This window comes from Bos mutus, chromosome 1 (assembly GCF_027580195.1).
Source record: "Bos mutus isolate GX-2022 chromosome 1, NWIPB_WYAK_1.1, whole genome shotgun sequence".
NCBI classification, from domain to species: Eukaryota; Metazoa; Chordata; class Mammalia; order Artiodactyla; family Bovidae; genus Bos; species Bos mutus.
In genome coordinates, this window is record NC_091617.1 from 94,012,466 (window position 1) to 94,039,467 (window position 27,002).

The 27,002-nt window shown below is 39.7% G+C and overlaps 1 protein-coding gene and 1 long non-coding RNA gene across 4 annotated transcripts in view; one reads left to right on the plus strand and one right to left on the minus strand.

Annotated features, from left to right (window-relative positions):
- The window catches only part of LOC138988481 (uncharacterized), an 81,969-nt gene extending 68,502 nt beyond the window's left edge, over nucleotides 1-13,467 (plus strand). The window contains exon 4 of the long non-coding RNA XR_011464700.1: nucleotides 11,585-13,467. This is a non-coding gene — a long non-coding RNA (uncharacterized lncRNA). The remainder of the gene's footprint in view (nucleotides 1-11,584) is intronic.
- Nucleotides 7,313-27,002, minus strand: part of FNDC3B (fibronectin type III domain containing 3B) — a 359,206-nt gene continuing 339,516 nt past the window's right edge. For all 3 annotated transcript variants that reach the window (XM_070373177.1, XM_070373162.1, XM_070373171.1), the window contains 3 exons: nucleotides 24,158-24,324; nucleotides 21,366-21,493; nucleotides 7,313-10,812 (listed from right to left, as the gene is read on the minus strand). In XM_070373177.1, the coding sequence (XP_070229278.1) occupies nucleotides 10,501-10,812; nucleotides 21,366-21,493; nucleotides 24,158-24,324 (607 nt within the window). In that variant the 3' untranslated portion in view covers nucleotides 7,313-10,500. The remainder of the gene's footprint in view (nucleotides 10,813-21,365; nucleotides 21,494-24,157; nucleotides 24,325-27,002) is intronic.

Here is a 27,002-nt window from a genome sequence, read left to right on the forward strand (position 1 = left end):
CTGGTGGGCTACAGTCTATGGAGTCACAAAGAGTTGGACATGACTGAGTGACTAACACTTTTATTTTCTTTTCATTAGGGTAAATCCAAGTTATGAATTTGGCTTCCCTGGTAGCTCAGCTTGTAAAGAATTTGCCTGCAATGCAAGAGACCCTGGTTCGATTCCTAGGTCAGGAAGATCCCCTAAAGAAGGGATGGGCTACCCACTCCAGTATTCTTGTGCTCCCCTGGTGGTTCAGCTGGTAAAGAATTTGCCTGCAATGCAGGAGACCTGGGTTCGATCCCTGGGTTGGGAAGATTCCCTGGAGGAGGGTGTGGCAGTGTTCTCCAGTGTTCTTGCCTGGAGAATCTCAATGAACAGAGGAGCCTGGTGGGCTCGGACATGACTGAGTAACTAAGCACAAGTTAAGAATTCAGATTGTATCTTTCCAGACTTCTTCCTTTGAATTTGGCCACTAAAGTATCATTGTGTTTTAATGGTGAGTTAATGCTCCTCCATCCATGGGATTTGCCAGGCAAGAGTACTGGAGTGGGGTGCCATTGCCTTCTCCAATGTATACTCACAGGTTTCCTTAAATGCCTGGAGGCAGTAAGTCTTCATTTGTCAAGGGACTCTGTATGATGGAGTACACTTTCAATACACAGGGAATTTATAATTCTGCCTTAACCTTCACTTCCCACTTGCACAAGGCCTGAAGATCAGTCAGAAGTGAGATCAGGGCCTTCTCAGGTCTTTGCTGAGCATGCACACAGCCCTGCTCATGCACATAGACTTCTAGACCCGGAGGATTATGTTACAAGCTTTTAAAACCCCTTAAGGATATCTCATGCTCCCAATCTTGAAGTTTTGGGCCAACTCTTGTTTGCTGCCATTGGTACTGCAGCCTCAAGTAGCTGCAGGGTTAGACTATTGCACTACATAGCTTGCAATAAGTGCCTTGGGTATACAGCTTTCCCATAAAATGAGCTCTAAGGCAGGTTAAATACCACTACCCTGCCAATGGGGCTTTTCCAGAGAGCTGTGAGACAGGTTAAACAGTGAAATGTGCTAGGGATGAGCCATTTTGAGGTGCTCCAAACCCAGTGTGCTACCTCTGGCTGCTGGTTTTCAAGGCTGGTATGGAGCTGGGGTAGGGAAGGGAGGTATCAGTTCAGCTCAGTTGCTCAGTCGCTCTTTGCAACCCCATGAATCGCAGCATGACGGGCCTCCCTGTCCATCATTAACTCCCAGAGTTCACTCAAACTCACGTCCATCGAGTCAGTGATGCCATCCAGCCATCTCATCCTCTGTCATCCCCTTCTCCACCTGCCCCCAATCCCACCCATCATCAGAGTCTTTTCCAATGAGTCAACTCTTAGCATGAGGTGGCCAAAGTACTGGAGTTTCAGCTTTAGCATCAGTCCTTCCAATGAACACCCAGGACTGATTCCCTTTAGGATGGACTGGTTGGATCTCCTTGCAATCCAAGGGACTCTCAAGAGTCTTCTCCAATACCACACTTCAAAAGCATCAATTCTTCGGCGCTCAGCTTTCTTCCCAGTCCAACTCTCACATCCATACATGACCACTGGAAAAACCATAGCTTTGAGTAGACGGACCTTTGTTGACACAGTAATGTCTCTGCTTTTCAATATATTATCTAGGTTGGTCATAACTTTCCTTCCAAGGAGTAAGCATCTTTTAATTTCATGGCTGCAGTCACCATCTGCAGTGATTTTGGAGCCCCCCAAAAATAAAGTCTGACACTGCTTCCACTGTTTCCCCATCTATTTGCCATGAAGTGATGGGACCAGATGCCATGATCTTCGTTTTCTGAATGTTGAGCTTTAAGCCAACTTTTTCACTCTCCTCTTTCACTTTCATCAAGAGGCGTTTTAGTTCCTCTTCACTTTCTGCCATAAGGGTGGTGTCATCTGCATATCTGAGGTTATTGATGTTTCTCCTGGCAATCTTGATTCTAGCTTGTGCTTCTTCCAGCCCAGTGTTTCTCATGATGTACTCTGAATATAAGTTAAACAAGCAGGGTGACAATATACAGCCTTGACGTACTCCTTTTCCTATTTGGAACCAGTCTGTTGTTCCATGTCCAGTTCTAACTGTTGCTTCCTGACCTGCATACACATTTCTCAAGTGGCAGATCAGGTGGTCTGGTATTCCCATCTCTTTCAGAATTTTCCACAGTTTATTGTGATTCACACAGTCAAAGGCTTTGGCATAGTCAATAAAGCAGAAATGTTTTTCTGGAACTCTCTTTTTCCATGATCCAGCGGATGTTGGCAATTTGATCTCTGGTTCCTCTGCCTTTTCTAAAACCAGCTTGAACATCTGGAATTTCATGGTTCACATATTGCAAAGTCTGGCTTGGAGAATTTTGAGCATTACTTTACTAGCATGTGAGATGAGTGCAATTGTGTGGTAGTTTGAGCATTCTTTGCATTGCCTTTCTTTGGGATTGGAATGAAAACTGACCTTTTCCAGTCCTGTGGCCACTGCTGAGTTTTCCAAATTTGCTGGCATATTGAGTGCAGCACTTTCACAGCATCAGCTTTTAGGATTTGCAATAGCTCAACTGGAATGCCATCACCTCCACTAGCTTTGTTCGTAGTGATGCTTTCTAAGGCCCACTTGACTTCACATTCCAGGATGTCTGGCTCTAGGTGAGTGATCACACCATTGTGATTATCTGGGTCATGAAGATCTTTTTTGTACAGTTCTTCTGTGTATTCTTGCCACCTTTTGTTAATATCTTCTACTTCTGATAGGTCCATACCATTTCTGTCCTTTATCGAGCCCATCTTTGCATGAAAAGTTCCCTTGATATCTCTAATTTTCTTGAAGAGATCTCTAGTCTTTCCCATTCTGTTGTTTTCCTCTATTTCTTTGCATTGATCACTGAGGAAGGCTTTTTATCTCTCCTTGCTATTCTTTGGAAATCTGCATTCAGATGCTTATATCTTTCTTTTTCTCCTTTGCTTTTTGTTTCTCTTCTTTTCACAGCTATTTGTAAGGCCTCCCCAGAAAGCCATTTTGCTTTTTTGCATTTCTTTTCCATGGGGATGGTCTTGATCCCTGTTTCCTGTACAATGTCACGAACCTCATTCCATAGTTCATCAGGCACTCTATCAGATCTAGTCCCTTAAATCTATTTCTCACTTCCACTGTATAATCATAAGGAATTTGATTTAGGTCATACATGAATGGTCTAGTTATTTTCCCTACTTTCTTCAATTTAAGTCTGAATTTGGCAATAAGGAATTCTTGATCTGAGCCACAATCAGCTCCTGGTCTTGTTTTTGCTGACTGTATAGAGCTTCTCCATCTTTGGCTGCAAATAATATAATCGATCTGATCAGTGTTGACCATCTGGTGATGTCCATGTGTAGAGTCTTCTCTTGTGTTGTTGGAAGAGGGTGTTTGCTATGACCAGTGCATTCTCTTGGCAAAACTCTATTAGCCTTTGCCCTGCTTCATTCCATATTCCAAGGCCAAATTTGCCTGTTACTCCAGGTGTTTCTTGACTTCCTACTTTTGTATTCCAGTCCCCTATAAAGAAAAGGACACCTTTTTTGAGTGTTAGATCGAGTTAAATACCACAAAACCTGCTCTTCTTACCAAGGTTCAGATTGTTATAAGCGTTTGGTTGGGCTTCCCAGGTGGCACAGTGGTAAAGAATCCACCTGCCAATGCAGGAGATGAAGGAGAAGAGAGTTCAATTCCTGAGTCAGGAAGATCCCCTGGAAAAGGAAATGGCAACCCATTCCAGTATTCTTGTCTGAAGAACCCCATGGACAGGAGCCTGGTGAGCAACAGTCCATGGGGTTGCAGAGTTGGACACAGCTGAGTGGGCTGGGTAGAGGTATAGGTTGAGTTAAATACCACAGAACCTGCTGTTCTTAAGCATTTGGTTAATTTCTGGAGCTTTGAAAGTTTTCAGAAAATTTTGGGCAATTTTTTTTTGCCCGTGTTTTTGCCGCTTCTTTGGAAAAGCAGATTTACAGACACCCTCACTCCATCATTCTTAGAAGTCTTGACCTCCCCTCCACCCAACCTGTTTTCTCACTGTTGATTAAAACAAAGCCAGGCATTTTTCTTTTATCAGAGGAGGTGTCATCGTCCATATCCATGCTGGGGATTTAGGGGGAAAGGTGGTCAAGTGCAGAGCAGATGCAAGCCTACAAGGACAGCTGCTGTCAATCCCTGTTGATAACCACCATTCCAGAATAAGACTCGAGTTGCTGGATGTCTCAAACCTCAGTGGATTCTGGAATTTCAGTGTTTGGTGTGCAATTCCTACATTTTACTTTATTGACTACAATTTTAAAAGGAACTAAAATACTGTACACAAAATAACACATCATGACTGAAGATGACTTGAGCAGTATCTTACGGCTCATTATCACTACTGTGTGAACTTTTCTGACCAAATTAGTCAACTGAATTCAACAAACCTTTTTTTAGCTTCTGTTCTGTGCCAGAGAAGGCACTGTGTGCTGCAGAGTTGACAGTATTGTCCTGGGTACATATTCCCTCCCCCATGCTTTTGAGGCACTTAAGAGTCTAGTGGTGGAGGTGGGAACTTCTTTTTTAGATACCACCCTGAACAGAGGGTACCAGTGCTGGTACAGATTTAATTGTTTTTTTTTTTTTTGCCATGCCATACAGCATGCAGGATCTTTATTTCCCCTATCAGGGATTGAACCTATGCCCCTTGTAGTGGAAGCACAGAGTCTTAAACACTGGGCCACCAGGAATTCCCTAATTGTTTTAATTAGTCCAAGGTCAAGTGTTGAAAAGGATCATTTTGCAGTTCTGTTGAGAGAAGTGTGTGTTTATGCACCCATCATGACTGTGGATAGGGAAGGGATAAAGTGAGAGTTGCATAAATCTTTCTGAGGCAAAGGGCCAGAGAGCCAACTGCTGACCGGTGTGAACAGCACTGAAGGTGGAATCCCATAGATGCATCTTTCTTGCTGCATCCACTCATATCACACAGGAAGCATGTGGCATGCCTGGTGGCTCAGACGGTAAAGAATCTGCCTGCAATATAGGAGATGTGGGTTGGATCCCTGGGTTAGGAAGATCCCCTGAAGAAGGGCATGGCTACCTATTCCAGTATTCTTGCCAGGGGAATCCCATGGACAGAAGAGACTGGTGAACTACAATCCATGGGGTCACAGAGTTGGACACGACTGAGTGACTAAGCAAACATAGGAGAGCATATTCCCTGGGAGCTTCCTAAGAAAGGGTACTTGGGAGGCAAAAGTGTGAGAGCTATAATTTCTAAAAATGTCTTCATGATGCTCTACCCTTGACTGAGAGTAAGCAGGTGGGAAATCTTTTTCTTTCAAAATCTTGACATACTTGCTTCACTGATTCCTTGCTTCTGGTGTTGCTACTAAGAAGTATAAAGCTACCCTGACTCCTTATCCTCCCGTGCGACCAGTTTCTCTATGTGTTGTGGAGCTTCTCTGGGTCCTATTGTTTAGAAATTTCAGGACGGTGTGATTTGGCAGAGAACCTGCTTTATCTATTGTGTTGAGCACCCTTGTGTACTTCCACTGTGGAAACCCATGTGTTTAATTTCCTCCTCTACATTTCCTCTTCTTTCTGGAGTTCCTATTATTTGGCTGTTGAATATATCCTGGTTTGATCCTGATGTACTTATCTTTTCACTCTTCTGCTTTGTTTTGGGATTATTTTCAATTCCAGTTTCCAATCCTTCTACTTGAGTTGCTAATTTCTCAGAATGTTTCCATGTTCCTCACATGTTCTTCTTTCACAGCATCCTACCTTTAGTGTAAAGATGACTTGTCTTTTCTCATCTCTTTGGGGCTATGATAGTTTTCTGAAGCTTCCTCTCCCTTAGCCTCAGATTCTTCCAAGTTGTTAGCTTTGGACTTTTCATGTTAGCAGCTTTTATCAGATGTCAGGTTACCTTTGGTTAAGCCAGAGGACTAAAAAGCTGAGAAGATTGCTGCCTGAGAGTTTCACCTTACGATAGTGGTTCTTGATCTTGGATGTACAATGCAATCACCTGGGGAGATTTAAAAAAATTGATATTCCAGAAATACTCATTTTATTGGTGTAGGATATTCCAAAATACTCATTTTATTGGTGTAGGGTCTGACATAGGGATTTTGAAAAGCTGCCCAGGTGGTATTACTGTGTAGCCAAGGCTGAGAAGTACCACTGAAGGGTGGTACTGAACCACTTCATCTTCAGGTAAGAATCACATTCTCCAAGTCCAGGGCTTATTTTACATTCTCTTGGCGATAAACTTTTGGTTTCTGCAAGAATGGAGGAGCAGCTGTTTTGCTGGAAAAAGATATTATTTTTTATAATGGCATTTTTAACAGCTTTTTACCAATACTATTTTAGGCTCCCATCCCTCTTTACCATTACCTTAAAGGGAAATATGTCTTATCAGTTTTTGAACCTTCAGTGAATTCGGCACGTAAATTGAGTTGGCGTTCATTCTCTTCCCTGGTAAATGAGAATTCAGCTTTCTTTGGTCGGGTTTTCAAAATTTTCGTGTTAACAATTCTTTCCCACTCTTCAGTGTTGACAGCAGTTATGACTTTAAAAAAACCCTTTAGTATATTTTCAGGAGTGAAGTGTAAGGAGCATGCAAAACTTGATGTGTTCAACTTGGCATTTTTACCCAAAAGAATGATTATCAGCATTCTTTGAGAAAGAGAGCTTTGAGTTATAAATAGTTTCCCCAATCATTTTTCCCTCAGAGGGAAAAAAGATAGTAGGGATTCCTAGCAAAACAATCTAAACATCATGATGCAACCATGACTATAGTAGGAACACTATACTTTATTGCTGCTGTTGTTGCTGAATGGGACCTGGAGGAGGGAAGGGGGAGGTCAGAACTGTGTGAGTCTGTCACAGAGCAGGAGCATCCCAGGTGCTAAGTGAAGAGGCAGACCTGGGCTCCTGAGTTTGGCAGATGGATAACACGTTAGAATAAGCGTACTTTATCTACACATACTCTGAAAAAGAACTGGCTGCCCGTGGGCCTTGTCCGCAATCGCATGTTAGTTGGCCCATTTAGAGAGATCTGGACTTGCAGCCTCTTTTGAAAAAAATAGCCTACATGTTTGTGGGTGGCCAACCTGCAGGACCCCAACCAGGAGCAGGGTGGCAGCCACCCCTTTAGATGGCAAAGCAAGCTCCCTGCACTACGCCACCTGCCTGGCCTCTAAAGGCATCTGAATTTACAACTTCTGGGGTGTGGTTTAAGTATTTAAAAAGTAACAACAACAACAAAAGCAATCCTATTCATGGCAGAAGAACCCTACTTAAGTCAGAAAGAATTAAAACATTTATTGGGCATAAATATATTACATATACACTACAGATACAGTTAGGTATTACATATAGCATAGTATTTGCAAAATCTATACATTAAAATTGATATGGCAGTTTTAATACAATGTATATGAAATAGTCTAAAATTTACAATACAGGAAAACATGATTATTTTTTTTTTCTCCTAAAGTTGAAAAGCTTGGAATGTATGTCCAACAGTGAGGTAAAACATTTTGTCTTTCAATTTAAAGAATTGTGCAAGGATAACATTCAAACACATTCAATTAGGGCACTTTTCAAATTTGACAGGAATACTGAATTACTGTAGCCAACAAAACATGGTTAGAAAATGCCAACATTTCAAGTTGATAAGAACAAGGCAGATAATATGCAAAAAACCTTTTAAAAAAGTTTTCCTTTTAAACAATTTCTTTGAGGACAAAGGGAATTTTGCTTCACATGACTGGAATTTCTTGTGCCAGAGAGGATGTTTGACATATAGAGCATCAGAAAGCCACTCACTCATTCCTACATATTGCAAAAGGGCAAAGAGAGAAGGTTAACATAACACTTTATTTTATTGGTCATGTGTAATGGCAATATATAGTTCTATATCAATATCACATATACATAATATTTGTAATATAAAATAGTGCCGGATAGTGTGATAACTTTTTGACTGAGGAATTATAATGAACAGTCAACAATGGAGAGCAATAAAATAAAGTGCCGTCAGCTAGTGTTTCACACACTTCAGCTTTCTGGTGATTAGACAGTATGAAAATCTCAAAGATCAAATAGTCATAGCAATTTTGGCTTAAAGTACTATTTCATAAAAAAAAATTCCAACCAATTCTGAGAATTTCTTTATAGCAGCAGTTCTGAAGTGTTTCCAAAAAGGGATTTTATTTTTCTCCTGCAGACAAGGTTCTTGTACTCAGTTGACTCTTCATTATTTTAAAAAAAAAAAGCCTTCTCCCCAAAGGCATGAGATTGTTTCAGAAAATGCAGATGCAGTTGTTATAGTGGATCGTGATGCACATTTAATAGTGGAGTGAGTTTTGGAAGGCCAGAAACTTTGGCAAAAATATATTTACCTTGATGCCATCAGTTTGCAAGGCTAATTAAACTAGTTATTCTAGTCAATAACAAAATACAGAACTTTCTAGTACTTACTACATCACAATGTAGGCACACAGAATAATTCATTGATCTTAGCACTTTCTTTAAAGAGATGATTACGTTTTTCTTGGGTACATGTAAACGTTTCAATCACTGATAATGGATTTTTTTTTTGGCATTTAATGCACTAGATGCTCTTTATCTTTAAAAACACAAGAAAATGTCAGAAGAATGATAATACTACAGATGTTGCCAAGGAACAAGACTGACCTAAAATTACAAAAGTATAAAACACAAAAAAATAACATGCTACAAGGGAAAATTAGTACATAAGTACATTTAAAAAATTTTACAATAAATAAAGATTGCACTGTAATTGGCATTTAAAGTACTGTATGCAGAATATAGTATAAATAAACCAAAAACAAAATAATGTTGGTTTCCCCATGACTTTGGTATGGGAATATTATAAGCTAGTACAGGATACTGCATTTTAAGACAACATAGACCAAGCACAAAATAGCTATGATCAAGAAAAACCAAGTAGCAAAAATATACAAAAACAGAAGCAGGGGGATACACTGTGTCTGTTGCACCCTTTTGGAATATATTTGCACCTCCAACTCTTAAATGTCCCTGAGGTACGCAAACATTATGGACTTCATATACATAATCCAATGACTTTGGGTTAAAATTGACAATCTCATGAATGAAAATAAACATGCAAGAGTAACACTTTGCACTCCAATAGCACCTGTTGATCAAGGATCTCAAAGCACTTACAAACATTAGAATCCCCATTTTATTTTTTATTTTTAATGCATGGGAAAACTGAGGCACAGAGAGGTAAAGTGACGTGTTCAGGTCACGCAGCAAGTTAGTGACAGATCCAGGGAGAGAATCTAGGCTCCTTGACCCCCAAACACCCTGTGCTTATTACCAGCAAATACCATTCCCTCTCCACACATAGCCAGGTCAACCCCCAAAAATAGGAACTACAAATTTATTGGGTTTTAATTTTCATTTGCTGTTAGATTAGTATTATGTGCACTGAATTAAGGAACTGAAATTCAATCACTTCATTGATACCTCAAAGAACAGCCTAAAGGCAAATCTTTCAAGAATAATGAGCTGACATATAAGGAGACTGCTCACAATTAGTGTAAATCATGGACAATGGGCAGAGGCACTAAACTGTCACCAGTTCTCGTCATATAATTCTGGTCAAACATAACAGAATATAATAACTCTAGTGATTAGATTAGAAGTAGTTATATACAAAGACAAACAAGTTAAAGCAGCTTTTAAAATAGCTGAACAAGGAAACAACTAACTATTGCACAATGCCCTCGAAAAGTTACTGCTATGAATTGACGTGGTAAAATCTACAATGCTCCATAATTTATAGGTGCATTTTGGTTACTTGATTTCTTAGACAGGCAGCTCATAGTGTTAAAATCATAAGAAATACAGATTATTAAAACATTTTAGATTAAAGTACACATTTTGATTTTGATGAGCTAAACAGTTAAATAACTGAGTGACAACATGGTTGTTTAGGGCAGCCTTATCTGAGTGAACATATCTTCCGTTACGTGGTGGTTTTTGTGTGGTAATACTCTGACAATGCCGAAATCCTAGCCCTGTAAGTACACACGCTGTGATTCATGGTCACAGATACAGATGATCAAGACATAAGAAGTGAACGGTGAATATAAATTACTAAACTGTAACATGGGAAAAAAAAATCAAAGGCTTGCAAAAGACATCAGTGAAGACAGAATAAAGGCAAATCTGAAAATTTTAAAAGAAAACATAAGCTAGCTTTTGGTATCTGGTTTGCTTCTTTTTTTTTTTTTTTAAATCCAGTTTAACCTCTTCCTAGTTTTGCATTTCAAAAAGGTGCACCAAAACACTGATATTTTTTTCCTAGCTAAATCTGTAAAATAAGTATATAAATCAAAGAACAAAAGGGCTTAAAAAAGGGAGTATCTGAATAAATGTGTATATTAAAATGTGTAGCATTAATTAAATTCATACCTCTAGTTTTGTTGGGTTTGTTTACTTCATTAAGAAGTACTGTAATATAAAGGCAAATAAAATGGATAAAGTTGCAAAGCCAACCACAATGAGGGCTGCAAACTGTTCATCAGTAGGCATCATGCTCTTCATTTTGGGATCATCTAAGCTCCCCATGTCCCCTGTAAGCATGACCTCACTTCGTTGTAGTACAAAAGCCGCAGAGGGACTGAAAGCTCCGCTTAGCTCCTGAGAGGTGTCTAAACAGCGACGACACGCACACACGCGGAACCGATAGTCTGTGTTGGTCTGGAGGCCTGAGATTTGGAATGTGGCTTCTTCTCCCTTGTACACCTTCAAGAAAAAGAAAAGTCCTGGTCAATTAATTTATAACAACACTGTGGTCTCTGAAGTAATGATCATATAACATTGGGTCCTCATAGAACTGGTTTGGTTTAAATGAACTCCATAACAACAAAGAGTACATGGAATGGCATTTGTCCAAGTCTGTATTTCATCCATAAAGTATTCTGACCTACTCCAAATAAAATATAAATTCAGTGACTCTGATATTGACAGGAGGTAAGGCACTCATCAGTACTGCAGCTGATACAAGTAATGGTGATGCATCTAGCTGAATTTTAATAATTTAGGCTATAAATCAGCAGATGAGTTAATTCTTATAAGGGCTCTCTGATCTTGGTGCACAGAATTTTTTAAAATGTAAACAAAAACAAATTACAGAAATAAAGTGTAAAGTCTCAGTTGACATTCACTAGTGGCTACACCATGAAACCCTACTCCATTAGATAGCTCACGTCAGCCCTAAGAGGTAGACACTATTTTGACTTTTCATTCTGTAATTTGTTTTGTCTGCTCTAGAGGTTCATACAAATACAATCAAATCCTGTGCACTTTCCTGTGCCTAGGAGATTCATCTGCGTTCTCAATTCAGTAGCTGTTCCTTTTACTGAAGAATAAGTATTTTATCACATGCCTGTACACTGATGTGTCCATTTGCTCTTTGACAAATATTTGCATTATTTCCAGTTTGGAGTTTTTATACAGTAAGAGTACTATGAACATTTTTGTACAAATCTTGGACTTAAGTTTCTCTTTTTCTTAGGTGAATACCTAGAAGTGCTGAGTGTAACTCCATATCTAACTGCATGGGAAAGTTTTAACAAGCACATCCCTTTGCACTCCTGCCAGCTAAGCATGAGAGTTCCAGTTGCTTCACACCCTCACCAACATTTGTTATTGTCAGTCGTTTGTATTTTAGTCATTCTAATGGGTGAGACTGGTACCTCAGTTGCATTTCCCTGATGCCTAAAGGTGTTTCCCACCTCTTCATGTGCTTATTTGGTCATTCATATAACTTCTTTTGTGAACTGTGTGTTCAACTGTTTTGCCTATTTTAATTTGCAGTGGTTCTTTAATATAATCTGGATGTAAGTTCTTTGTCAGATATGTGTTATGAATATTTTCTCCCAGTTTTGTGGCTTACCTAATCATTTTTAAAGAATTTTTTTGATGCAGTCCTATTTATCACAAATTAATATTTACTGCAGTGGTTTGTCTTAAGTGTTTCCTGTTTAACAAACCTGTCCTTTTCCATTTTTCTTCTACTTTGTTCTTCTATCAAAGTGGTATTGATACTCAAAACACTTAGAGGAAATGATAATCACCTTAAAATTACATAAAAATCCATGTCTTATGTTAAAGATAGGAAAAAACTAGCTGAAACTCAAATCAGTAAAGAGATTTGGTTAATTAAATAGCAAAGTAAAATTAACCAAACACTTTCTAGCTGAGTAGCACTGAGTTAGCTTCATAAAGTGCTTAAAACATGGGTGGTATGTAAGTAACTGCACAGCAAAAGTTAGCTATTATTATTACTACTACTACTGTTTAGAATTTTAAAATACTTCAAATATATTTTTAACATACAGTGATCAAAAGTGATAGGGGCATTTTTAGTGATAGGCCACCTTAGTAAAACTGTGAATTTTGCCCATTAACATAAATTCCCGAGAAAATAGAGAGTATTTCCAACAATCTCAACTCTGTCTGAAACACTTGCCAGAGTCAGTGGGAATCTACAAACATTCAGTTGCTAAAGACCAGCACATAAACTTCCATAAGAGGCAGGACATCGTATTAGAGAACACAAGTGCACTGGCCACTCATTCAGTGTTGTGCAAACTGAAAGAGCTAGAAGATTGTAGTTTAGAAAAGGCATCAGAACATCCAATGTTCACCTGATATTCAGCCTTTTGAAAATTTTTTCCTCCCTCCTTTTCAAACTTTAGAAGTAGCCATAAGAGTCTTATTGTACTTTTGTTTAGTGAGTAAGCCCCGGAAAATCAATTGTGTTTCTCATATTTCCCAGATTCACCCTTCTTTTGCTATTCCCTTTTATAAGATTTGAAGCATGTTCCTCCAGGTGAGTTACTCTGTTTCTCTGTGAAGATTGTGGCATGTGTCTTAGCAACTGTGGTTAGACTGAACAGGGCTGGAGGAGCCAAGAACAAAAGAGCTGTAAGAAAACCCCAGTGATCCTGAGAGATCACTCCTTTCTCATAGCTCACTGTTCCAATGATAAGTTAGTTAAATGGCTATTTTAAGACGAACTTGTCGTCATGGTGACTGCCCCAACCCAGACACAGCCAGCTATTCAGGCATTCAGACTACACCATGATGATACTGTCTATGGATTATTTCCCAACATCATGTGCGTGGTCTCAGGAAAACAATGGTCCCGCTTTTTTTCTTTACAGAGACCTTTTCATTGTGAATGTTCTTTACTTAATTTCCCAAATTTAGATGCTCAAATCAGTATTTTTCGAAACAAGCCTTTTCTTCGAAACAACAGGGACCACCATACTACCAGTCCCTTCCCCTATCTGAGCTCTGGTTTCCTATCTGCAATAGCCCAGGTAAACAATCTATTCTAACTCTATGGTGGCAGTAGTTAGGATGTTGATGGAGTTGAAGAAAAGATGCCATCTAAGCTTTAGCTATAAGGTTTCTCAATACATTTCTTTCATCGATCCTTTTGGAGGTCTCACCTCTTGAAATGTTCACACTTATCAAAGGGTGAAATATGGTAGCTACTGGAGCTCTTTTGTGTAACCCCAGGGAACCGGCATCAGGATTCCAGGTCTAAGTCCTTGCTCTGGCACTTTCTAGGTTTGTGACCTCAGGCAAATAATAGCTTTGAGCCTTACTTTTCTCATCTTTAGCATGTGACAGTAACAGTACCTAACTTAAACCCAACAAGGGATTATTAAATAAGAAACTGTCAAATGCTTTGTGAAAGGACTATGCTGGAGGTAAGTCCTCTTTATCAAATTTAATCCTTCTGATTACTCTGGCAGCTGAGTAGTAGTCCCATTTTAGAGATGAGAAAGCTAAGGATCAGAGAGCTGTTAATTTCTTGAGGTCTCAGGCAAATAAGGGTAGTTAGTGGTAGACCCCAGAGGAGATCTCACATCTAACTCACCCCTGCTCATCACCGGAACTGCTGCAGCTCCACTGGTTCCATGTCCTTGGGTTGAACCCACCCTCCATGTTAGTCCTCATCTAGTGACTATGGTGTGATACCAAGTGTACTTCTCTTGGCCTTCTGACTTTGTCTTCCCAGGGAATCTGATAACTTCTCTGGTGCTTCTGTGAAACACTTCCAGATCACCCCACCCTGGGTCCCACTGCTTTTCCTTTATGAGTATGGAAAGCAGGCCCCCAGTCCAGACTGTGCCAAGGAAAGACATGGGCAGCATTTCTGTGATGTGTCCTCTTAATTTATGCCACACTGACGACCTCATGGCTGAAAACCACTTAGTAACCTATTATTTCCCCACAGATATGTGAGAGATTTTTGGAAAGTTGATATAGTTTCATTTATATCTAGTGTTAAATTATTTCTATGGTTTCCAGAATTTGCATGGCTAGCTCCTTCTATGAAAGTTGGCTCAGAAGTATATTTAATTTTCCAGAAACCCAATTCATGGAATCTTGAATAGAGACTTTACTTTCAAAATACGTTTTCAGGGATCTTTAGGGAGAGAAGAGATATAAATCAAAAAAAGTATGTAAAGGAATGCTACTTTCTCATACCCTTAGGCAAAAAGCTTAGTGAAGGAAAAATGAATATCTAATTGAAGGGAACTTCTTTAATGACAAGTCCAATCAAAAGTTGAGCTTTAATTTGTAAATGTTTTTCTTTTAGCTCTTGTTTTAACTGGAAGACCTCACCCCTTTCAAAAGCATTGTCAACACAATGTTTTTATTATCTTTATATATATATGTGATAAATAGATTGAGTGTGGGACTGTGTTCTATTTCCACAGCAAATAGTACATGGCTATAACAGAGAAAGATGCTCATCGAATGTTCTCTAATTAGAACCCTTAAATACTTAAGAGTAGATATGCTTATACCACACAGTTTGAAAAGAGGAAAATTACCAGCAATAAGTACATGTGAACATTAAGTATTAGAACCCCCACACAAAGCACAGGGTATAGTATAGGTACAGCCATGATTAGACAATGGAATCATTAACGATTGAGCTGTTTTCAGTGCACTGATAGTAGTCAACAACACTACAAAATGAAACAATCCCAATACTCCATTTCCTGAGGACTCTGGTTCCACAGGTTTGAGACAACTGAGTTGTTTTTGTGAGAATAATCACAGCCATAGGATCACACAGTCAGTAGGTCATCAGGCCTGCGGCACAGTTCAGGGGACTTTTCATGGGACTGTGCCTCTCTCTGCAGCAGGCTGTGCCTCTTCTCCCTTTGTTTTCATTCATTTTGACAGGGGCACCATTATGGGCTCTTCCTCCTGCCTCAACCCAATTTAAAAGGCATAGCTCCATCTAAGATTATCTTTATTGAAGTAACCAATCATAATATCACAGTAAGTATACATGCAATATTATTTTTACAAAGATATTTCTGTCCTTGATTTGGTGTGCAATCTATATTTAAGTAATTTTGACATGTTTACTCCAAGTGAGAGGATTTAAAGTAATACCCAGATAATCAAAACAAAGAATCTGTGACCCTCAATTCAGAGTAACATGCTGTGTAGTTGAAATCCTTGAAATCTCTTTTACTAATTCTCCCAAGAAAAGGAGATATAACTGCCCAGCATCACCATCGGCACAGCACCCTCTCAAGACTGAACAGAGCTGATGTCCACAGTAACCCTGAAAAGGAGAATTAGCATCTCCACTTTGACAAGACAGCAAGGCTCAGAGAGGTGAATAAGTCCTCCAATGCCACATGACTACAAAAGGCAGACGTGACCTTCCTGGGCCCCTTGCTGAAGTGGGCATTTACTAACCTGCAGGATTCCTCTGTGGAGGGTGCAGTGCTGGGCAGGAACTGCTGCTCCTGAGCCAAAGTGGACGCGAAGGGCACTATTACCGAACTGCGTCTTGGGGGCATGCTGTTTCCACCCCAATGGGACTGGAAGCTCTGAGAGCACAGATTCTGCCATTCTGTTATATGCCAGGCAGCCCTCACTGTACAGAGCACCTGAGTTTCTCAATGAATCAGGGGTCCTATACCAGAATTCCAGGAAACTGAGTATACATTTGTTTTATATGCAATTTAAAATGGATGTATGCATGAATATTTTTCTGGTAGAAGGTGGGGGGGTCATATCCTTCATCAGATACTTAAAGGGACCTATAAACCTACAAAGTGTTGAGAGTCAGTAAGACAAATAATAGCTTTTAAATATTCCCATCTTGATCTATTCTTACTTTGCTTTGGATTTGAACCTTTATGAAAATAGACAGTCATAGCATGTTTAATTTCTGTTAGGGAATTAAATTGCAAACCATTAAAAAATATGCAGGTTCCAAGTCTTTAAAATCATTCCATCAAGGTCAAGAGAAGATCTTTCTTCACAGTACCTTGTGTGATACCACAAAGAATCAATACATGTCCCAATACTATATTTTAAAAATGATACAAAACAAATTCAGAGATGCCATCAAGTTAAAGGTGGAGCTCTATGAATTTTCAGATGCTTCAAAGGTTTTCTTAATGCAATAAATCTGAGCAGCAACAGTACTAATAATAAAATTTTGGCTCCCAATAGGTAATACTTTCTTATAGTTTGTTACCCTTTTCTTACCTTCAGTGTTTATATTTACACACTTTATATAAAAATCATTGCGTCTGAACACAAATGTATATCATTTCACTTTCTTGATTATAAAACTGCTTATGTTCTGTCTTGTGAGGTGAAAAAAGTCACCTGCACATACACACAATTTTCATTCTTTTCTTGAATGCTTTACAATTAATGTCTGGAAAGAACTTTCAAGCTTCTTGAAAAAAGCTTATGCTTGAAAGACTTTTTAAATGGCAGAAAAGCCAAATCAATATATGCACGCATACTAATGCAGAGTAAAACTTTAGGTGAGGACTTAATACTTGAAGTTAATAGACTGTTTCATAATTAGAACCAGCTGCTCACCCTACATCATGATAGCTAAACAAAAGAAAGCTAATTACAGAGTTTAACTCAATGTTTCCGGCAAAATATCAGCAAAAGCCTTGGCCCTTGCCATATGTTGCCTATAAAAAATGAGCTTGGGGAACAGAAGCGTACTGTCCTATGATGGGTGATTTTTTTCACCTAAGTTACAAATATCACTTCTAAATCCCCCCTATGGTCAAGTTTAATTCTCATCCCCACTGCAAGTATAAATCACCCTGTTCCTTTGAAACAGGCCTCTTTCATGCATGCAAAAAACATTTACAGAGTGCCTAGCTATGTTCCAGTCCTGGGAAGATAAAAATGAATAACACAAGCCCACACATTAGTGAATCCTGTGTGATTAGTGCTGTAACTGAAGTATACACAGTGCTTCCTATAAGCCCACAGCTCTGCCGTGGTGTATGCTCTACACTGATGACCTCTCATTTTCTTTTCCTTTGCCTCTATGAATTCAAAGCCTGTTATCTCTGGACTATAAACAGGCTTCATTCCCTATCTCGTGTCCAGAACAAGTGAATGTAGGGCTCAAAACATCATGCTTAAGTTAATGCTTACTGAATAGGGAGAAGCAAAAAACTCAGTACAAATTGTCCCTGACTCAACTGTGACTTTTCATGTACCACTACCTGCCTAATCATTTCTTGGTAAATGCAGGAAACACATGGTTACAAGAAGATTGCTAATTCCTATCCACTGAGCCTGCCCTGGTTTAACTGTGTTTTCACCAAGAAACACTTTTTATAGCTGTTTATTTATAAGAAATATATTTTGAAGCATATATGTAATTGTATATTAGTATTTGTATGTTCATGGGTTAAAATATTTTAGCATTAAACAGCAAGATTCAAAGCAGCACATCTACCAATGAAATCTAATTTGAATAAACCTATACTCTGGCCATGCCTGATGTATAGATATTGAATAAATAATGCTTTTTCAATGAAAAACAGCAATCAGTGTGCTTTGAGAAGCAGAACATTTACCCAAGAACAAGCGGAAAAGCGTGGTAGCTGGAGAAAAGGTTATAAAATACAGTGATGCATGTACTGCTGGGAAGTGAATATTGTTAAGTGTTAAATGATATGTTGTAAAATTTGTAACATTTCATCCTTTAACCCTTTTTTACAATGCTACGGGATAGGACGATTCTATTGGTGTTAAAGATGACTAAACCTAGTGGGAGAAAAAATCCTCCATTCTCCATGTGAGCTGAAACTCTGAAATCAATCATATCTTTGAGGTAAGTTGAAAGAGTAACACATGTAAAATTATTTACTGTGAAGAATTGGAACAAATAATTTCACAATTATATGGAAACATAAAAAACCTCGAATAGCCAAAGCAATCTTGAGAAAGAAGAATGGAACTGGAGGAATCAACCTGCCTGACTTCAGACTCTACTACAAAGCTACAGTCATCCACACAGTATGGTACTGGCACAAAGACAGAAATATAGATCAATGGAACAAAATAGAAAGCCCAGAGATAAATCCACACACCTATGGACACCTTATCTTTGACAAAGGAGGCAAGAATATACAATGGAGAAAAGACAATCTCTTTAACAAGTGGTGCTGGGAAAAATGGCCAACCACCTGTAAGAGAATGAAACTAGAACACTTTCTAACACCATACACAAAAACAAACTCAAAATGGATTAAAGATTTAAATGTAAGACCAGAAAATATAAAACTCCTAGAGGAAAATATAGGCAGAACACTCTCTGACATAAATCACAGCAAGATCCTCTGTGACCCACCTCCCAGAGTAATGGAAATAAAAGCAAAAATAAACAGACGGGAACTAATTAAACTTAAAAGCTTTTGCACAATGAAGGAAACTATAAGGTGAAAACACAGCCTTCAGAATGGGAGAAAATATTAGCAAATGAAACAACTGACAAAGAATTAATCTCAAAAATATACAAGCAGCTCATGCAGCTCAATACCAGAAAAATAAACAACCCAATCAAAAAATGGGCCAAAGAGCTAAAGCAGACATTTCTCCAAAGACGACATACAGATGGCTAACAAACACATGAAAAGATGCTCAACATCACTCATTATCAGAGAAATGCAAATCAAAACCACAATGAGGTACCATCTCATGCCGGTCAGAATGGCTGCGATCCAAAAGTCTACAAGCAATAAATGCTGGAGAGGGCGTGGAGAAAAGGGAACCCTCTTACACTGTTGGTGGGAATGCAAACTAGTACAGCCACTATGGAGAACAGTGTGGAGATTCCTTAAAAAACTGGAAATAGAACTGCCATACAACCCAGCAATCCCACTGCTGGGCATACACACTGAGGAAACCAGAATTGAAAGAGACACATGTACCCCAATGTTCATCACAGCACTGTTTACAACAGCTAAGACATGGAAGCAACCTAGATGTCCATCAGCAGACAAATGGATAAGAAAGCCATGGTACATATACACAATGGAATATTACTCAGCTATTAAAAAGAACACATTTGAGTCAGTTCTAACGAGGTGGATGAAACTGGAGCCTATTATACAGAGTGAAGTAAGCCAGAAAGAAAAACACCAATACAGTATATTAATGCACATATAGAGAATTTAGAAAGATGGTAACGACGACCCTATATGCAAGACCATAAGAGAGATACAGATATAAAGAACAGACTTTTGGACTCTGGGAGGAGGCGAGGGAGGGATGATTTGAGAGAACAGCACTGAAACATGTATATTACCATATGTGAAATAGATCGGTGTACTGGGACAACCCAGGGGAATGAAATAGGGAGGGAGGTGGGTGGGGGTTTGGGACTGGGGGACACACGTATACCCGTGGCTGATTCACATCAATGTATGGCAAAAACCACCACAGTATTGTAAACTAGTCTCCAATTATAATAAATTAAAAATTATTTACTGTGAAATATACTGTATAAAATGAGATTCTAAGGTGAAAGGAAACAAGAGTGCGTTTGCTCTTATTTAAGAGGAAGGATGGAAACTGGTAAAACCATCCACTGATGTTAAACAATACTGGTGGCTGTCATATTTAAAACAAGTTTTTGCAAGATGTGTTTAAAGCAATTCACTTTTTAATCTGACACTTCATAGTAACAAAGGATTATGAAATTTACTAAAATTTTCTTTCTTTCTACACATTATTATTATACGAGGGATATTAACCAGCGAACTAACACAAGCTCTGAATCATTTTTTCTACTTGTTTTGTGTATCTGGAGCCTTTATTCTTTATCTGAATAAAGAAGTTTTCGCAAATTATGATAAAGATTCAGAAGGCAGGTGGAATTTATCTTCAACTTCTTGCTGCTAAGTCACTTCAGTCGTGTCCGACTCTGTGCGACCCCATAGAAGGCAGCCCACCAGGCTCCCCTGTCCCTGGGATTCTCCAGGCAAGAACACTGGAGTGGGTTGCCATTTCCTTCTCCAATGCATGAAAGTGAAAAGTGAAAGTGAAGTCGCTCAGTCATGTCCAACCCTTAGCGACCCCATGGACTGCAGCCTACCAGGCTCCTCCGTCCATGGGATTTTCCAGTCAAGAGTACTGGAGTTTGATGTAAATGCACACCTCTATTACAAGTGCTGGTGAGGAGCGGGTCTCAGCTTTCCTAACAGAGCAACAGTGTTATATTCTGCTTTCACGTAGTTATTAAGTTTCTGGGAATGTTATGGAAACCTATAGAGTAGCTGAATCTTTCATAGCCAGTGACAAGACAATGAGTGGCTCTGGAATAATCAGGATCAAAAAGGGTATAATGAATGATAAACCCAAATCCTTTATCACGTGATATGTATAGGCTTGCTACTCAAAACATGGTTCATGCACTAGCAACATGAGTGTCACCTGGGGGCTTGACCCATGACCCCAGACTGACTGAATCAGAATCCACATGAACAGATTCTCATATGATCCTATGCACATTAAAGGGCAACAAACAGTGACCCAAAGCTTCTGAATCACAGCCTTGAGGGCTGATACGTCATCTTCTTCCTTCCTCATCCTTCAATTATAACTTCCGTAAAAAAGGCAGATAGAACAGGGCCTTCAGTAATTAGGTTGACACTTTTTCCCTCTAGCGTAAAATCACTGACACAGTTTTCAATAAATACATAGTTTGATACTTGTGAATATCACAGGCAATATCAAATACAAATATAGAACTTAAAACCCATGAGATCATGCTTAAGAAACTGAAAATGTAAGAACATAAGCTAGAGCTATTATATCCTAGAGAGTCAGGTAATGGGTGCATGTGAATCAGTTTCCACGATCAATTTTAAGAAAAATGTAGTTCACTTGCCACTGAATCCTCACAGCAACAGGCAGAGGCCAGGAGCCAACCAGACCGACAGGCCACACACGTACCACATGCTGGTGCTCACCTGTTTGTACTCAGATTCTCTTCCAACCAACACCTGCAGGATGTAGTTGACAGGGTCACCTTTCATGGGTGGTACCGTCTCCCATAAAATTTCACACGCATTTCCTTCTAACTGTGTTACTCGAGGTGCTGAAATACAAATCCACACATCCACGGTCAAAAATTCAAAGTATCATATAAACGGTCAGTATTGCAGTAATATTAGTGAGGACCTGAGAGAGGGGGAGTGTGCTTGTGCCTGCCCTGCGAGGGGAGTTTATATGTCTAGCCCCCTAGAAATCTATCAGGGCACCCTTTACCAAGAGAAGGCATTCAAGCCACTGGCCAAGAGTCCTTTGCTCACTGTCCTATTAATAACTGCTTGACCTGGCTTGCATTCTCGTGTTTTGTTTTTTTTTTTCTTAAGGCTAATGAGAACCTTCTATGATTAAGTCCTGTGTTAGGTATTTTGCAAAACTAGACACTACTTTCAAGGAAATTAAGATGTAGTTAAGGGAAGCAGAGAGAAAGGTATGAAACAAAGATAAGCAGACATAATATAGGCCAGATGAGAATGAGAGATACAAAGAAAACATTGGGGAGTTCCAGGGGAGGGAGGTCACGTTCATGTGAGGGTCTAAGAAAGGTTTGAGGAGCAGGTGACATTTGAGGTAAGCCTGTAAAAGTTATCTTACATTTGTTTATTTTAATTTTCTACCTACTGGACTCATCATTCCGGTTTAAAGTGAAATTATATTAGTTTGCAGCAAAGCACTTACAGGCTATAAAATTTTAATATTTTCTTATATTTAATATCTGATATGTTTCCATTTTGTAACTAGTATGTGTAACTCCTCTCACTGAATGCCCTTATTTTAAATTTCAAATTACATGAATTCTTTAGAGGCAGCTGTTTCTACTTTCAATTCTGTACAATACTATTTCAGAAAAATAAAAGCTGTCTTTAAAAAAAAGTTTGTATGAGTTGGCTGTAATTTATGGAAAAACTAAATAAAGAATCTCAGCCAACCACACAGTCCTCCAGCTATGCCAACCTCCTGAATCTAAAAGTGAGAGGAAGACGTCGTGACAGCGTGGCAGCGTGGACACTGTCCACCTGAAGATAAAGCACCAAGACCTACAAGGACTATTAATTAGGTGTATTTTCCAAAAGATCAAACTACCTCAACAATCACTTCCAGAGGCAAAGATAGTGTTGGAAAGACCCCTGCACTTATTTAGCTAACTGATAAAATGTGGCAAACCTCCCTGTTACAACAACAAATCTATGAACCACAGCATGGTCAGGAATCTTCTGTTACAACTAAAAGGCAAAGCCACACCAAAGTGCCAGGGCATTTAATACCCAAGGGACCCAGCAAGTCTACATCCATTTACATCAGTATCTTAGTCACATGAAGAAGTCAAAGAGCTTCTGGACCACTGAGGGGCAGGGGAGCACGGGGAAGGCATTTACCGTAAAGTACCCTGCAAGGGGGCTTCCCTGGTGTCTCAGTGGTAAAGAATTTGCCTGCCAACGCAGGAGGCGTGGGTTCTATCCCTGGCTCAGGAAGATCCCCTGGAGTAAGAAATGGCAACCCGCTCCAGTATTCTTGCATGGGAAATCCCATCAACAGAGGAGCCTGGCAGGCTACAGTCCATGGAGTTGCAAAGAGTTGGACATAACTGATTCTAAGAGGTTCTAAGTTACCCTGCAAGGTGCTATGGGAAATCTTAACAGAATGTGAGTCAGACCCTGACTCAGGCCCTGGAGGCCCCACACCCTCCTGTAATGCACTCCATGTCCTGGTGTATCTGATACAGCTGTTTGTGTGGAAGCAGTGATTCAAATGGCCTAGCTCTTGGGGCCAAATACATAATTTGTGCTCACTGCCTAGCACCTCAAATAACAGAGCCAACATTCACTTGACCCCATGTAAAACCTGGTTCAAGTGGGCTGCTGGTCTATCTGTCAGCCTCAGAGTCGTTTTGGGCAGCAGCTGGATAAAGCAAAGAGGGAGGTACCGGGGAGGGGAGGGTGCAGACTCAAGAGTCCTAGAGGGGCTGGACCTGGGCCCAGCACTGGTGAGAAGGGATGAGCCAGCTTTGCCCTGTTGCTGTCTGCCTGGCGGGTCTGCTGTGCAGAGGCAGCACTCTGTGGCTGAAAGCGGGAGATGAGGACTGAACAGATCTGGTGGAGGGAGAGCTTGAGTGGAGCTGGCTTTTGCTCACTGCCTGATGCCATGAAGTGGGCAGAGAGTCAACCAGTCATTCACAAACCTCAAGACAAATACCCCAGGAGATGAGGACAGCCTGCTGCTGCAGCTTTCCCGTGAGAGCTGTGGGTTGGAGGGAAGGCGGGGATGCCACCCTTGTTAGCCTCTCATCTACACACCAAGGGATCCAAAGAGGCGGATCAACTGTTGAAGGGAGGTACTCAAACCTCTGTGGTAAACTCCATGGGCATTACACCACCAGGAATTCACCTGCATTCCTAACCCAGCATCTGTCACTCTGGTCTCTTTCTTCCCTCTGTCCATCTATCTCCTGTGGGGATAAGACTGCCTCACTGTTATTTGTGATAATAATTTACGTGTACTCAAGAAAAGTCACACCAGTAAGCCATCTCCTCTAAGGCCTCTCATTCCCCCTGTAGAACCCATTTCCCAATCTTCTCTTTCGGAAAGCTCTTGATTCTATCTGGCTGATATGAGAAATATTAGGAGAGCATATTTAAGGTCAGAATCGAGCCTCCTATGCTAAATCCCAACATTTCCTCACAGAATAGCACACTGAAATACATGGTCCACAAACCTTTGATGGCGGGGGGGACACTCTTGGTTGTGCTGAAGGTGTAGGTTTCTGAGAAGGGTCCTTCCCCAGCCTCGCTGGCTGCCTGGATTCTGAAGGAGTAGCATGTGAATTCCGTCAGCCTCTGGACCTTATAGGTGTGGCTGGGTCCTCTGTAGATTGAAATAAACCTAGAGAAAGAAACAGCATCCATTAGCCACCTGAACTTTTATTAGTGACAAGAAATCAACTAGGATACAAAAGTGCAACAGATTAGGCCAACTTGATAAATGCTTTTCATACCCTCTGAATGATCAACCAGTTGCTATGTTGTAGTTGTTTAATATCTAACACATGTCTACATAAAAGAAAAACACACACATTGAGGTACTCCTACATTGGGTGCAGATATTTACAATTGTTAGGTCTTCCTCTTGGATTGATCCCCTGATCATCATGAAGTATCCTTCCTTATCTCTTGTAATATTCTTTAAGGTCTATTTTGTCTGATATGAGGATTGCTACTCCAACTTTCTTTTGCTTCCCACTTGCATGGAATATATTTTTCCATCCTCTCACTTTCAGTCTGTATGTGTCTTGAGGTCTGAAGTGGGTTTCTTGTAGACAGCATATATATGGATCTTATTTTTGTATCCATTCAGCCAGCCTGTGTCTTTTGGTTGAAGCATTTAATTCATTTCCATTGTAAGTAATTATTGATATAAATGTTCCTGTTGCCTTTTCCTCAATTGTTTGGGGTTGATTTTGTAGATCTTTTTTCTTCTCTTGTATTTCTTGACTATATAAGTCCCTTTAACATTTGTTGTAAAGCTGGTTTGGTGGTACTGAATTCTCTTAACTTTTGCTTGTCTGAAAAGCTTTTTACTTCTCCATCAATTTTGAATGAGATCCTTGCTGGGTACAGTCATCTTGGTTGTAGAATTTTCCCTCTCAGTACTTTAAATATATCCTGCCATTGCCTTCTGGCCTGCAGAGTTTCTGCTGAAAGATCAGCTATTAAATATATGGGGTTTCCCTCGTATGTTACTTGTTGCTTCTCCCTTGCTGCTTTTAATAGTCTCTGTGTTTAGTCTTTGTTAGTTTGATTAGTATGTGTCTTGGTGTGTTTCTCCTTGGGTTTATCCTGTATGGACTCTTTGAGCCTCTTGGACTTGGTTGACTATTTCCTTTTCCATGTTGGGGAAATTTTCAACTATAATCTCTCATCAAAAAGTCTACAGATAGTGAGTGCTTGAGAGGGTGTGTGTGTGTGGTGGGGAGGGCGCTCTTGCACTGCTGGTGGGAATGTAAGTTGATGCGGCCACTGTGGAGGACGGTGTGGAGATTCCTTGAAGAACTAGGAATGGAGGTGCCATGTGGCCCCATGGGCCCACTCCTGGGCACATACCCTGAGGAAACCAAAACTGAAAAAGACACATGTATCCCATTGTCTGCAGCACTGTTTGCAATAGCTAGAACATGGAGGTGACTTGGATGTCCACTGACAGATGAATGGATGGAGAAGTTGTGGTGCATATACACTATGGAATATTACTCAGCCATAAAAAGGAACGTCTTTGAGTCAGTTCTAATGAGATGGATGAACCTAGAACCTATTATATAGAGTGAAGTAAGTCAGAAAGATAAAGATAAATGTCATATTCTAATGCATATATACAGAATCTAGAAAAATGGTACTGAAGACTTTATTTACAGGGCAGCAATGGACAAACAGACATACAGAATAAACTTATGGACATGGGGAGAGGGGAGGAGATGGTGAGATGTATGGAAAGAGTAACATGGAGACTTATATTACCATATGTAAAATAGATAGCCAATGGGAATTTGCTGTATGCCTCAGGAAACTCAAACAGGGGCTCTGTATCAACCTAGAGGGGTGGATGGGAAAGGAGATGGGAGGGAGATTCAAAAGGGAGGGGATATATGTATACCTATGGCTGATTCATGTTGAGGCTTGACCAAAAACAAAAAAATTCTGTAAAGCAATTATCCTTCAACAAAAAAAATAAAATAAAATAAATACAAATTTAAGAACATATAAAACTTATAATGAGATCCCTTTAATTATGGTATAGATTCTAGAAACATCAGTTCATGCTTTTACTTACTGATAAAAACAAATTTCAGATTTTTCATAAGGTAATACTATATAATCTGATATGTTAATTACCTTCTACTATGTACTAGGCAATGAAGTTAATGTTAACTGGGCACCTGAGAAATACCATGTCCTCTTTACCAGAATTTTCTAAATAACTGAGGTTTAACTAGAAAATCCTTTCAATTTTAGCCTTTATCTTCCCAAGAGCATTTCAAAGCCCCTTTCTCAAACTAGAAAGATGACATTTAGGACTACACATCTTTGAGGAAATCTGTAAAAAAGAACAATTTTGCTCAGAATCATCCATCAGGCTAATTAAAATAACAGAAAAACAGCACAGGTGAGCTGGACAGTTTAGACTGGCAGCTTATGGATCCTTCTCCCATCTGAATCAGGACTATTTTGTACTTTTCTGCTAAATAATTTTCCCATGACACAGGTATAGAAGGCATGAAAAAAAAACAGGCCTTACACTTTAAGTGTTTTCCCCAGGGTCTTAGAAAATTAAAAATTTCACAATGAAACTGATTGCTTAGAACTACAATATAACGTGACCACTTTTCTTTCTCTAGTTAAGTGTACACCTGTGGAAATAACGTAACTTCCCAAAGTTATCCAAGATCTTTAGTAGATTCGGAACCTGAATCTGCTGGCCTGAGACACTCTGAGAACTGCCGTGTGAGTTAATCCAATCACGATGCCTCGCTCCTACCCAGGCCAGTTGTCTCTCCCACTTCCAGTGCT